The sequence below is a fragment of the Lepidochelys olivacea genome, assembly GCF_965140295.1.
Source record: "Lepidochelys olivacea isolate rLepOli2 genome assembly, chromosome: 3".
Classification (NCBI taxonomy): Eukaryota; Metazoa; Chordata; order Testudines; family Cheloniidae; genus Lepidochelys; species Lepidochelys olivacea.
The window spans coordinates 99,583,464-99,598,589 of record NC_140413.1 but is presented as its reverse complement, the minus strand read 5'-3'; the positions used below and the strand labels follow the sequence as shown (position 1 = coordinate 99,598,589).

The window sequence follows — 15,126 nt, the reverse complement described above, 5'->3', positions numbered from 1 at the left end:
CAATAGGTCTCATCAATTCCTCTGCCTCTCTGTGTCACGGAAGAAGCTATGGTACTGCTCTGTGTTCACACTTGACCAAGCACTGAGTCTGTTGCTTTAAAGTGTTATCAATGTGATTTGTTTTACAGAAGTTCCATTTCATTCACCATTCCCTTTTTTCTGTCCACCTGTTCCCTCCAGATCATTAACCTAGTGGAGCAGAACTTTTCCTATGGTTAAAGCTCCACACTAGCATACTAATTTCCATAATCTGACAGCCCAGGATCTCAGTCTTATTTAAAAACAATGGCACAGAGTTCCATTACACTGGTCTATAACACCAACACATTACTCAGGTAAGCTGCTGTGGTCTGGAATGTGGCCGTAGAACACTCTGGTATGTTTTGTGGGCAGGCACTAGTTCTTGCACCCAGAAGGAGACTGACCTCAATAAATCAGACCTATGTCCTGTCAAGTGCATACTGCATATTGATATACCAAAAAGAACAATGGCTTATAAAGCAGTTTTTAGGTACCCTTTTGAGTAAGTTTAGCTTTTGACAGCAACTTTTCTCTTGGCAGATGAGGTGCTTATCACTTCAGTAACCAAAACACTTGTGAGCACTAGTAAGACCTACTTACATGGCATTGATGACAAGGTTCCATATGCAACCCTCAAAAGGGGGTATGTTCCTGACAGGTGCAGCCTGAAAGTGAGGCGGAGTCCCTCCCACAAAGAGCTTTTTAACAGTTATAGACTGATCAGTAGGTAGCCTCTGTGTCTGGCTTCTGTCTTCATCGACTTGAACAGTAAACATCCTAGGAAAAGATTAAAAACAAATGAATAAAAAAGGATCTACTATGGCTATTGCTTGCATTAAAATCACCATTTTGCAGGCACCATTTACTGCTGCACCGGCTACCACACTGGGTGAAGCCAAATTGCATGATTAGCAACACCACATTAAGCAAATATTAGCTACTAACAGGTTCACAGCCACTACTATGCTTCCTTCATTAATTCTCCATCAGGGCATGGCAACACCAGACAGTGGAGTTGCAGTAACAGTAGCTTCTGGTTGAACTGAAAATAGTAGTCCGAAGCATGACAGCACTGACATGGTAAGAGTCAAGCCTGCTGTATGTGACATTATGTATAATCAAATAGGGCTCAGTGGGATATAACAGCATGGGGTCACATTTTGTTTGGCTCTTTATTTTCTGGTTTGTACTAGTTATTATCTTCTTGCTAGAGGACAAACAATTCTCTGGAGTGCTCTGATTGCAGGAATCAACAGTGGATATATACTGTACATTTTAAAAATATATGGTTAGTCTGTTTTGCGGGAAGGGGGTAAGGGAGAAAGCCATGTGGATTGTTCACTGTAATTATGCAAACACATGGTCCAAATGTAAGAGAAGAGGTCACACAAAGACAATGCTACAGAGCAGTGAGATAGAGGCATACACCCATGTATGTCAGTGTAAAATTATTGAAAGATTTTTACCACGTTTATAACAAGGCTAGGGGGGTAGAGAAATCTAGCTTGTTAGGAACCTGTATGCTGAAAAGAAGGAAACAGGTACTAATACAGAGAATGTAGATGTAGAGAGACTGTGAGTTATTTTGATGGGTAACAAACATAACATAATAAGGCATAACAATAACAGGGTGAGCAATCTATCTGCTGCTATCTTTGGGACAATCTGCAGATGAGTGATGAAATGGACAAAGGCTGTAGCAACTTAGCAAGTCTAACTCCATGTGAACTCAGTGCCAAAAGGTGGATCAGAACTTCACTGTGTTTGAAGGTGCAAGTGGAATGCTATTTGACATAATTTCTTTACATTGCTATACTGGATTTAATAGACATTAGCCATGGGAGAGTAACAAAAAAGAGAGAGGACTCTGGTGCAGGTTATCAAGTGTGCTGTTATTTTAGAGATGTTGAGTCAATTCTCTATTTCAGGATCACAAGAAGTTAAATATTAGGGCCTAAATATTTATACATCGGTGCCTAGAGTTAGACATCTAAATCCATGTTTAGGTGCCTAAATAATCAGTCTAATTTGTTCAGAAGAAGTGAGCACCAACAGAACACTCTGAAAGAGTCGGTTTCTGGCAAATAACCTCATTTTCTCAACTATAGATTCATATAACAAAGAAAATTCAATATTCCCTCCTCACTCCCCCCCGCACCCAAATAATACAAATCTTGTAAATTATAGAATATAAATGAATTAAAAAAACTTTATCCAGGGGAGGCCAATTTTCAAAGTTAAGACACCCAAGTACATGTTATTTGGATGCTCATATGCAGAAACAGGCACTCAAATGTATGCACAAAAATTAAAAATTAGGTTTACTAAGTGCAAAACATCCAATCTCTTCATAGTTACAGGTAGCATCATTTTGATCAAAAGACATAAGTTGTACACTATGCCTTTCTTAGATTCCATTCTATTGCAGGAATTGCTTATACTGTACATTGTTGCTTATTGATACCTTCAGCCAAGTACAATACTTTATCTCATCTTCAGATTACCATAGAAAACATTTACACATTTTGCAACAGAATACTACCAGACAGTGCATTGGTCCTGAACACTATCCTACAATTATCCTGGAATGGGAAGCAATTCGTTTATAATTATATGGACAATTAGCTACTTGAAGAGTTTTCAAATGATGCTCCCCATATTTAAGCCCGAGTTGATGACAAGCAGATAAAGGGGTTAGGTTTAATCATTTATATCTTTTCATTTCCAATCCAGCCTGTGTTACATGAAGTGCACAGTCTTCATTTAATTTGTTTTGTAACAGAGCTACTGAGAAAATTTTGAAGGCTTGATTCTAATATGCATCTCTCATCACTGGATGGCGTTGTAGAGCAGTTATGTTTTGATTTATTATAAGAGATTATTACCTTTGTTATAAGCAGTTTTATTTGGTGATTCAAGTTAAAAGAGTTTACCTTATGTTTAAAAATTTGTATTATCATCATCACATAACATTAGTCTTTCAAGAGAGCATGATGGGTTCTTTTTTTTTAATATAAGAAAAAATCTCTGTCCCTACGAATTTACAATCTAACAAAAAACAAATGACAGGAAATGCTGGGGTTGGGGAACAAAATTGCAGTAGGGCATTATTTACAACAAACAGGTGAAAGAGGCAGTGAATTTCTCCTGAGCAGAGATTATAGTGAAAGAAGGCAAAGCCAAGAGAAATGATTTTTAAGGTAGAGGGGAGAAAAAGCACCTGGTGACTAGATGGAAGAGGAAGTTCTTCTAGGCAGTTGGGAAAAAGACAAAGTCATAAGTGGAGTTTAGATTAGATGACCATAATAGTTTTAACTGTAGTTTTCACACATTAGCTGGTCAAGGTGAATCATAGTGAGGCACCTGTGGTTCACCCCATCAGTTAATGTGTTCAATTACAATCTGCCCTGGATACATTGGAGTTTATAAAATGCTAACTATCACATGTTACTTACAATGTTTTATAAAAACATCTTTTCTCCTAGTGTGCACAAGCCCACTGAATATTTGTACAGTACGTTCCACAATTGGGCCTAGATCCTGACTGAAGACTTTGGGCAGTAACAGAATACAAATAATAGTAACTGCATAAATCCCTACACATCAAGATGACAATATGTTTATTGTCTCTAATGCAGGCATCCTTAATAAATGGTAATGTGCATCTCCTTAATAGCCTTTTGGTTGCATGTGTCTGAAAAAGTGGTAAGGGAGGTTGAGCTAGTGAAGGGGTGAATATAGCTGAAATATCTGCAATGGCTTCATTGTGATAAAGAAACATTAGTGTTAATCCGACTACTACGTATCTTCATTTTCTTAACTCACTCAATTGACACCGCTGTAACCATATATATAAAAATTAGCATGTGGTATTTGGGAAAGGTTATCTGCCACTGCTGCTGTTTTGAAAGCTGTCTTTCTCCGCAACTCTTGCAAAGATGACTTACTGTTCTGAAGATTTATTCTTCATCCACACAAATTAGATTAATAAAGTATATTTGCCAAGTACCAAAAGGTTAAATATAGCAATTTTGATTAATGAAAATCTTAAGAGGAGCTGCCTGATAACCTCACTAAAGAATGTAGCCTTAGCCTATACAGTAATAAAATTAGCAGTCAGAAACTGCCTTTTTTGGGGAGGGTAAGGAAAACAATGCACATATTATACTCTCCTCCTTTCATAAAAAGGAATAGTGATTTCAGTCATCTGGTTTATTATGGTGATTGAATTAATTGTACTGTGAGTTGTATAGCACCCTGAAGTCCTGGTTTGTTACCCTTTGATTCTTTCTATCCGGATGGAGTGTGCTCTACCATCATGAAAATCGCCGGATTCAGGCTTGATGATGATCCTGCGTGGATCTCGTATTCCAGGGGCGATATGCACTTCTAATCGACCTTTGTTCAGGAACACTGCATAATAGGCCTGTAATGTGGGACAGTTATTAAAAGCTAAGCCACGTTCAGAAGGGAACTGCTTCTCTTAGTTTTGCATTTGCCCAAGCTCTCCCTTAGTAAAGCACATCCCTTCTCTTTTGCTTCACCTACTGTTGCTGGTGGTAGGAAGTAATCTCATTACAGGCTCCTCAAGAACTGTGCCACTATCCTACTTAAGGCATAAAAACATAGTAACTGGCTGAGGCTGCACTTAGAATTCCAGCCACTGAGAATAGTGGATCAAATTTTGCCATCATACACTAGACTGAATCAGGAGTATCTTTTTTGAAGCCAAAGGTGTTACTTTACATTTACAGTGGTATAAAAGAGAGCTAATTTAACCAGGAATATACTCAAATCCTGGCATCTGATGCTGAGAGCTAGAATGGTTGTTACACTCCTGGAGGGAGTTAAGATATAGCCATTTCAGTTTTGCTGTTATATTCAGATGGACTAAGATACATAAGCAACATCTTTCATGACATTTTGCAACAAGGTATAAAGTGCCATTAAAAATATTTTACCCTTTTTACATGCATGTAGGCAGAAGAAAAGAGAATCTCAGCTCCAAAGCATCCCTGGTTTTTGCTATTACAAAGCCTGATCTTAAACCTTCCATGCACAGAATTACCATGGATCTCAATGGGAGTTCTGTGTATGGAGGGCTTGCAGAATGATGGCCATAGTTACTCCAGTGACCAGTATCACGTTGTGACGGATTTCCAGGATCCATCCCATAGTCACTCCAGCAACCAATGTTATGTTCATGTCTATGTCCTGAAGTTGTGGAAGTAGCTCCCACCCTACAATTAATATCATGTATGTTTCTTTATGGATCAGCCATTTAAATGTGTTGGCTCTGGAGTATGTTCTTTCAAGCCACCAAGTGTTCTGTTCCAATACAACCTTATAGGTGTGGGGGAGAGCAGTGGAAAATCAACTACCAAATGTACTGTACAAGGAAAATAGCACAGCATTTTGTTTTACTATTTCAATAATCTCAAACAACGCCTGTAGTTTTTGGAATTAGTCACTAGGGTAGTGTAGAAACTGTGCTTTGCTGGTGTTAATTCAAGGTCTCGAAGGTTGTTAAACTAGCCTTTATTTTGGGGAGGAAGGGGAGATTGGAGTGTCATTTAAGCTGTGCCCTTGTATTAAAAACAAACAAACCCCAGTATTCTACAAAATCCCCAAACACTAGTAACATTCACGAGGCATTTAGGTCAATGGGAGGTGTGGGTTCACAAGGAAAGCAGAATGGGACCCACAGGAAGCTGGGGTTTTTGGAAAATTACTGTAGAAACTGCAGTAATTATTTAATTAAATCCAGCATATAAACATTGTCTGAGTAGTCCTGAGGAGAACCAAAGAACAATATTCTCGGTTACTCAGGTCTGATAAAAAAAAATGGAAGCAAATGTAGGACACAAAAATAAATCTGGTATTTAGGCTAAAAAGTAGGCTCTGTTGTAGCAGTCACTTAGAGAAATCCAGAACTGATCTGTAAATACTGTCAAATCATTATACCAAAGAAAAACAACCCTGTGCAATATTAGTGCTTTGTGTTACCCAATCCAAGAAATGAAAACATGAATTGACAGAATTCTGAGGATTTAAACCCCCCCCCCAAATCCTCAATAAAGCCAATGTTCAATGCAAAAGTAAATTGTGAACCCCCATTTTATTTCTCCACCAAACAAACAAAAGCTTTGGAAAGAAAAACCTCATTCAGCAGCACTGAACTTCTACTTCATCATAAATCTATCATGGCAATGCAGTGGCTGGGTACAACAAGCTGTGTGAAAAAAGCTCAGCAGAAGTTATGAGTTTTCCATATCTTCTACTGTAGTGTTCTTTACCTGCCCGGTCTGTCTGCGTTTTCTCCTCGGGGGTACAGGTGTCCCACCTGTGCCAAATAAGATGACCCCTGACTCATTCTTGGTGCTGAAGGACAGGTTGATTTCTGTACCCATGCCAAATGAGACTGGCTGCAGTTCCACAAAACCTGGTTTGGGGAAGCTAACTGTGTAAAGGTTCTGTGGAAAGGCGAGAGAGAAGGTGAATTGGTATGACACAAAACAAAGTATGAACCCCCCCATAAAGTTATATTTACTAATGCATAGCATTGAGATAGACTATAATACTTAGCCATTTACATTTTCGAAGTGTTGCACAAGCATTAATCAGTCTGTACCATCAATCATTATTAGAACATTTCTGGAATACTAAATTTCAGAGGGAATGAATGGTTTACATAATTGCAGCCTTATTTCAGAATATCCAGTTGATTTAAAAGTGACCGCTTATTGTTATTTTATCTGACTGTTTTTCCTTTTCCTGTTTTTCTTTCACTTTTAAATCAAGCCAGTAAAGAACAATAACCAATATGAACATGCATTGGATTCTATTATTTGTAAAATTTGACCAGAATACACTTTCTATTAATCATTCATCATTGCTTCACCATCTGCTAAGCACTACTGCTTCACTGATGAGATACACTCATAAATGAAGCACGTATTGCCCATGGCCCAACTGCTTTGCACACTGGCAGATAGTAGCACAATTTAAAGACATGCAGTATATCAACAAATAATAAATCAATGCATTTTATATCAGGTTTTCTGTAACTGCTGCCCATTTGTGCATCATTCCAACTAGGTGTAGAGAATATTTCATAGAAACAGTCACTTTTTCTAAAATTACTGACAAAATGGTAAGTTGAGTGGAGTTGCCCTCAGACAGAGACATAGTAGATTGTGCCAGATGAGGAGGCAGACAGATATCTGCAATATTTTTCTTTGACATTCCAGGGCATTTAACTAGCTGAGTGTTATTTCAAGCCTCATATTTAGTATCATCCTTTTATTGTAAAATGTACAACAAACCCCAAAATTTGTGAGATTCAAAAGAGTTTGTGTAATTCTGTTTGATTTTAAGGGGATAACAAGGCTTATTTTACAGTACTGTTACAATTGTAAATTAATTAATGTTTGTAAAGGACTTTGAGACGCTCAAATGGAAAGTTTCAGAGTAACAGCCGTGTTAGTCTGTATTTGCAAAAAGAAAAGGAGTACTTGTGGCACCTTAGAGACTAACCAATTTATTTGAGCATGAGCTTTCGTGAGCTACAGCATCCGATGAAGTGAGCTGTAGCTCACGAAAGCTTATTCTCAGATTAATTGGTTAGTCTCTAAGGTGCCACAAGTACTCCTTTTCAAATAGAAAGTGCTTCAGAAGTGCTGTGTAGCACTGGTATATTCTTAAATCCTGGTACGGTTACTCAACCCTTCTTTTTTCTGAGACAGAAACAATTATTTTTACGCAGCTTACTGTGTGAGAGCCCTTTGCATGGGACTGTGCCTTAATGGGTTGTCACTGTGTAGCCTAGAGGTAGCTGCATTTCAATGATCCTCAATCTATGGTAGGTACTGTATTTTGTAAAGTGCTTTAGGATCCTTTATAATGAAAGATGCTATAAACAGTAACTAATACAAAGTTGGCCTAACTCTATTCTTGTTAAAATCAGTAGTAAAGCTCCCATTGTCTGCAGTAGGTTGGAGCAAAGGTAGGTTTTGAAAATCCCACCCTATGCATGCAGTATGTGATTGATATCTTGTGTTAGCAAAGAAAATCTTTTTTCATCCTTTTACCCAAAGTAAATATGAGACAGACTAACCAACCTCCAGTGTGCATCCTTTGGTTACGCCAACAAAATCAGGGCTGCTCAGTATATTATATGGTGTTCGTGAAATTTCAATATCTTTGAGGCAGCCTGCATATTTCTTTAAGTTCACTTCAGGCCTGTAAAAAAATAAAATTAAAACCATAGCGCTCGTCATGTGAGTTAACATGCAACATGTTTTCTATGCCCACTATAGAGACTTTATCAATCAGATCCACACACTCGTGCATTCATATGCACAAAGATACTCTACTGTATTTTTTTTTAAGCACAGGTACACGTCTGAATGGGCGAGCATTGTGTGCGCATACACAAAGTACATCCTGCTTTCCATCGCTCACCAGCACACAGTACAGTCTGGCTACCATCATCTATCAGAGGTGTTAAAGGATGTTCTTCTCATCCCCCAACAAGAATGGTCTTTGGCTCTACTCTTTTTTTCCTTTAAAGGAGTGCTGTCACCTTTGACATTTAAATGAGGTAAACTACAAAATAGTAGGTAGCTGTCCTCCAGGCAAAACCAAATGATGCAGGCTGGAAATCATAACAACAAGGAAAGACCTTGACTGGAAGACAAATGTTTCTTTCATGTAAACACTAGATCTTGATGGAAGAGGGACTTTTGTAACTTGAAGAAGTTTAGGATGAAATATTTGCTAAAAACTGCAAGAATAATTCATTCCTAGTCTTGGATTTTTCCGACTAAAATAGCTTTCTTGTTTTGCTCTAATGGACTAAGATTCATTCCTTACATATCCCTCATTTTTCCCAAATACCATTCTATAAATGCCATAGTATTATTTCAGCCTTTCCCAGTCAGTTAACTCTCCCTGCACAAAACACTTGGTTTTTGATCTGGATCCTCACTATACAGCCACATCATGAAGGGCATCCTACTGTAATTGCAAAACTCCTGCGCTATGGTTTGCATAGTCTTTCAATGCCAGGAGAAACGACAAAACCGCTGAGCATTCCACCATAACTAGCTTGCTAGTGTGGAAGTAATTCAGAGACCTCAGTTCTAAGGGCACTAAATCAAGCCCCAGGACTCGTGGCCAAGTTGGCCCTTTATTATAGTCATTCGCCACCAATTAGCAAGAACGAACTGCTCGATGATCCCCAGTTCGAACCCCATGAACTCCAGGAACCCCCCGCTATTCAAGCCATGGAGACTAAATCCAAAAGGAGGAGCAGTGACTGTAGCTAATTCACTGATACTGTAGTTAATTCACCTGGAGTGAATTAACTAATAATTCATGTTATTACAGTCTTTGGAGATGACAACAAACATCTTAATGGGACATGGGGACAACCAGACCGACCAAACAAAAGAAAAATGTTTTTAGAAAATAACAAGGAATGAAAACTGGGGAATTAAAACTGAAAACCAGGGCATTAAATTCAGAATCCTGGAAAAATCTATTTAGTATGATTTTCAACACCATTAATTACAAAATAACTTGATATAAACAGTTCATTTCAAATACATATTTTGGAACTGAAAGCCATTCTTTGCATGATAGCCATCTCAGAAAGCAAAGCACAGATTCTGACAATTTTGCATCCTTTACGTAAATTAGACTAACCCTCTGGTTTACTAAAATAATCCAAACTCTGCTTCATTCACAGTCATTCAGTTATAGTCAGTCTTTCATTTCTGATTCTTTACATCCCATCTCTACATCCCATCCAAACAGCAATTCCACATTCCTACCCTTTTTCACTGACATCTCCAATTTCAGAAATTTGCTATTTCCAACCTCCAACTCTTAACTAGAGTTATGGGAACTTTAACTCTGTATGAAATTTTACCTCTGCTTTCATGCTGGGGCTTTAGTAAAACAAGGTCAAAGTTCATTCAGAGATTTTCTGAGATTCACAATAGTTTCTGAAAACCTGGGCTGAATTTCAGGTGAACCTAAGTAGGGTTTCTCTGAAGTAAGGGGGCTTCAAGGGAGACATGTATGGCTTTGTTCTAATCATTGGGGTTTGTTAATTTGGGGATTGCATGTTTCTGACTCAAAACCAGATATTAACATGGAGGTCTGAGCAAAATTGAATTTACACTTGAAAAGTCAAAGCAAAATTCCAGAACACAAACCAACCCAAAGTGAAACCCATGTGCACAAAAGGTGTCACAACCCCCCATCGGCCCAAACTGGCAAGTTTCACACAGATCTGCTGCTAACCTTCCTGCCATTTTTTGGAATTAAATCATTGCCTTGGAGAATAGCACTTCCGGGCCCTGAACTTGTTGAACCACTAAACTGCCCCATGCTGAGCAGAAATCTCCTGTACCTAGCTTTCTTTAACTCGGATCTTGAGCCAATTAAAAAAACAACAACAAAACAATCTACAGCAGACACAAGCAGCTATGTGAAGAGGCGAGAAAGGTATTTGCTTATATGTGTGCACAGCTTGCAACAAGAGAGTGTTAAGCACATAGGAGCAGCTTTGCCTGTTGCAGCAGGAGCAACTTGCTCAATTAACAGCCCCAGGGGAACGGCAGGTGTAAATGCTACCCACAGGCTGCTTCTGCACTGCCACCTAAACCAAGCTGCGCTTATTCAATGCATGCAAGTCATGCAGATATTTAATTATTTTTACCTTGCTTTCATACTAGGATAAAAGAGAGGAAAAAACAATTTTATTTTTAATTACATTCATTGTAGAAAATGATCTAGCTTCAGAACATTTCATATTGAAATTGATCTAGATCTCCCAGTGAAAACAGATGCTAGTTGGTGAGATTCTTTTAATTTAAATAAATATACACCAGGCCTTAATAGGCTAGCACAGTTAACAGTGTTATTCCCCTCCACACATTCTCCCATAAAATGTCATATTGATCAGTAAATTGTTTTATTATTTGTTATCACAATTAGTCCTCAGTAAAATAAAATCATGAAAGAACTGGCAGGAGATGGGTCTGGGACTGATACAGCCTGGCGTTTACAAAGTCACAGGTATCTCGATGTCTGCTGCTTGCAGCAGCTCAGATGATCTTTATCTTTGATAGTAATTTATTGAAACATGCATCTTGCACCAGGTCACAACGGATGAATCACAGCTGCAGGCACAATGGTTCCCACAGTTTCAAATAGCTAGGGTGTTCTTGGTTTCCTAAGTAACCAGAAAGGATATGCCTAGGAGTAATTTCTTCGTATAATTTGGCACACATCCGTGTGACTTCACAATTACATAATGCAATGTGAGACATCATGAGGGAAACAGCTTGGTTTTTTTATTACAAGGTAAACTGATATCAGAGGTACCGTAAATTAAACGTAATAAATTAACAATATCCCTGTTCTCCCCTTGGTTGTGAAACAGCCTCCTAAAGTATAGCTAGGCTTCCTGGTGCACAAGGTGACTTTTTGACTGTCATTATGAAATGTAAATGAAGTTGATCCAGATTAATAGGCTTGTTTTTGTTATAGTTCATCTCCTTGTTGTAGTCAGATTTTTTTGTGTTGCAGAAATAGCTGAGCATTCACTGAATCCCAACAATATTTTTCAGATTATTTAAAAGCCCCTTGTTAAATTCCAGCATCTCATATCCCATTTCTTAAATACTTAAGCACAGGGAAAAAACATGCAATATATTTTATACATAATGAAATGTACTGTGGAGAAGTTTTGCCCAAGTAAGCAGTTGAGGATTGGACTCTCAGAAAAATAAAATAAAATGAAATTAACCACATTTCATTGCATTTAAAGTATACTGCATGATATTTTAAATCTATTCAATATAAATTATTGAGCACAAGGAATTTTATCTTACTGAAGAGTTCAAGAATGGAACCCTTGTCTTCAAATCGATTTTAAAATAAGTACAACATGCCATACATTTTATGTAACACATATTGAAAGTATAGTAGGCAACGATCCTGCAAAGACTTACGCAATCATTTCATGTTAAGTCAATGAGTAGTTTCTGACTTCAGTGAGACTACTGATGTTTGTAAAATTAAACATGTACTTAAGTCATTGCAGGACTTGGGCCCTTCTCTGAGCTACAGGTTTGGAACTGCAAATCCATTGTTATAGGAAGCAAAGAAATGTACGGAGAAAGAGAAGCCCAGTTACATCATTATGGTTCCATACACAGCATCAGGAGCCTTTACTGTAGTATAGTCAAAGCTCACAGTGTATTTCAAATGGAGCAGTGAACAATTCGAGCCATCTTAAGGTGTGAGAGGGCACTTACAGAGGAAATAACACTCAAGAGGATCAATGCCAAGGACCTTTGGTCCTGCATTGGGAATGGAATTCACCATTCTCCTGGCAAGTAAACTTGAGGAGAAATAGGTACATATAATAAACTTACATTATCTGCCCTCCCGATAGGCAAAGATATTGTTTTAAGTCCAATTACCTCAGGTTTCTGAGAGTTGGCAATCCACCAAAATATATTTTCTCATCAGCTTTCAAGTTGAGACCAAAATGGCTTCCTGTAGAAGATGTTGCGATGATCTCTTCCTGATTAGTGTCTATGTCTACAATTGACACATTGGCTGGAAAAGATTAAGAAGTTGGAAATCAGACATGAACTCTATATTACCCAGTGGAAAAAAACAGAAGAAAAATAATTTTTTTGGAATGTAGGAAGTGGGGTAGTAACTTGCAAGTCAGATACTGGATTTCCAAATCATAAATTAGCTGGGTGGAAGAAAAAAAACATATTTTTCTCTGTTGCCATAACAACCTGAAAAATGCCATAGTAATCTTGTATGCTTTATTTTTAAATATGTTCTATCCCCAGTTCTAACTGGTTTGTCTTCAGTGTCAGTACTTTATTCAGTGAAGAGTTCAGGACAAGATCAAGAATGGGGAGATCATTTCACCTCTGCTTTGTTGGTTTGAATCCAATGCAGAACAGAAGTAAGGAAAAGCTTTTACCATATGATAGCTGCTCAGTGCCGTAAACGTTTCAGTTCAAGTCCTATTGGTCATATACTTACCTCACAAAACAAACCTCATCCCACACACAATTGTCAGGATTCTCAACCAAGGTGGAACACAGAATGGATATTGAGACTAAACTCCCCTCTCACCCCTGTAGTTCCTGCTTAGATTATTTAGCCTCTACTTGTACAAAAGCTAAAGCTATGGCACTATTTGAAAACATACTTAGTTTCTGCAATCTGGGTTCCAATGTCCATGACACTGTGCAAGACGTTACTTATAATAGCTGCTGTGTTTATTTACATAATTATTGCACTACCAGTATTTAACTCATTACTTTTTAAAGCATGGTGGGATACCCAGAGTATGAAAAGCATTGTAAAGCCTAAAACCAATTTCTACTCTAACAGAAACCGGATAGGTTTGTTTTATGAACTTTAAACAATATCAGGGAACTGCATGAAGAAATCATTTTTCACTCAAATGCATTTTAGAATGTAATTTAGCCAGCTGTTAGGCAGAATTATGCCTGAAAATTAAGCTACCGGTTTCAAAAGAAAATCATAAAAGACCTGGTTGACACTGCAATCAGTCATTTCTAACCTAAGCCACCTGCAACCTAAGCAAAAGAAGTTGCTAAATCACTTTCTTATAGAATTTTCTAATCCAGCAATATTGTACATCATCTTCCCCGTGATTAGATGGTTAGCTGTGCTGGATAGGGTAATTAGAGCACTTCTGATGTTATCACTGTAGGAACTCACCTTGTTTTTGGATTCTTGAGAGGGTGAACGATTTCCATTTCCCATCGTTATGGTTTTGGTTGCCAACAGCAGAAGTTGTACCTGAACCTAGATCGTAGCTGACTTTTATATGCCCATCACTGAGCTCTACGCTCATGAAATCTTTCTGTTAATGAGACAGATTAGACACATTGTTTAGACACACTGGAAGACTGGTTCCTGTTCTCTGTGATAAGCAATATTTAACATGAAACAATTGTTTATTTTCTGAGTGACAATGTACAGGGTTTCTATTTAAGTTGTTAAACTCCTCAGATATTTATTGTCCCTAACTTCAAGTACACTGAAATGTACTGTCAAAGAGTTGTTTTCTTTACTTCCTACCTTCTTATGCAGGTCACCGGCTAAATTGGTGGGCTGTCCTGCAATTTCCCTCTAGTCAGTGATATACCCCAAATGGAATTGGGTAGTTCAGTTTGCTATAATTCCTATCAACCACTGGTGCTGATATTTAAATACCCTGAAGTTGTAGCACTGGTGGCTGACTGGAGCTGTGGTACAATAAACTACAATATCCAGGACAAACAAAGGCTGGTAGGATGCAGGGGTGGGGGGGGGGGGGAATTTCTAGCTCACGAGGGAGCCAGAGACCGGGCTAATGGAGAAGGTAGGACTTGAGAAATGGGGAACTACTAATGCAGGGGCATTTAACCATCAGAGAAGTTTTAATTTTAGTACTTGTTTCTCTCATGGTGCTCCTACCAAACCTAGTGTGAGCCCACATTTTAAGAGAAATGATTTCATGGACTACCTGTGTTTCCATTGTATGGCTCGCTCACACACCCTCCTACTCACAACTGCAAAACATCCCTAGAGCAACTACCATAGTTGCTTACATGAAAAAGTAATATTATGAAAATAATGTATTTTTGGCTCTTTTAATGCAGTTCAGTGACTGGAAATAGGCCAGCACAATGTGATCAGCCAATGGCACATGCCCACTAGTGTTTTGCAATGGTTCAAGAAACACAGTTCTGAAAGCTCCTGTACTGAAGATCACAATCCATATTAGAAGGATAAAGTGGGCTGGATTCTGTTCTCAGTTAGGATGTTGTAAATTTGGAGCACCTGTACTAGAATTCACCAGACCTACTTCAGATTTACATCAGTGTAAATGAGATCAGGATCTGGCCAGCTGTCTTTAGGAATAACCTCTTCCTGCTGTCCACAGACCCTTGACAATGCAGACAAATGAAAAAGTTAACAACCTTAATAAACAATGTCTGAAATTATCCATTTCAGCTGTAGTGTGAGAACATTAACTAATTTTTT

At 38.2% G+C, this 15,126-nt stretch overlaps 1 protein-coding gene across 1 annotated transcript in view; it reads right to left on the bottom strand.

Annotated features, from left to right (window-relative positions):
* LAMA2 (laminin subunit alpha 2) overlaps positions 1–15,126 on the bottom strand; it is a 458,477-nt gene that overhangs the window by 21,702 nt on the left and 421,649 nt on the right. Inside the window, exons 50-55 of the mRNA XM_084624485.1 lie at positions 13,816–13,960; positions 12,522–12,660; positions 8,142–8,262; positions 6,318–6,494; positions 4,299–4,447; positions 622–798 (exon numbers count right to left, since the gene is read on the bottom strand). Coding sequence (XP_084480611.1) covers positions 622–798; positions 4,299–4,447; positions 6,318–6,494; positions 8,142–8,262; positions 12,522–12,660; positions 13,816–13,960 — 908 coding nt within the window. The remainder of the gene's footprint in view (positions 1–621; positions 799–4,298; positions 4,448–6,317; positions 6,495–8,141; positions 8,263–12,521; positions 12,661–13,815; positions 13,961–15,126) is intronic.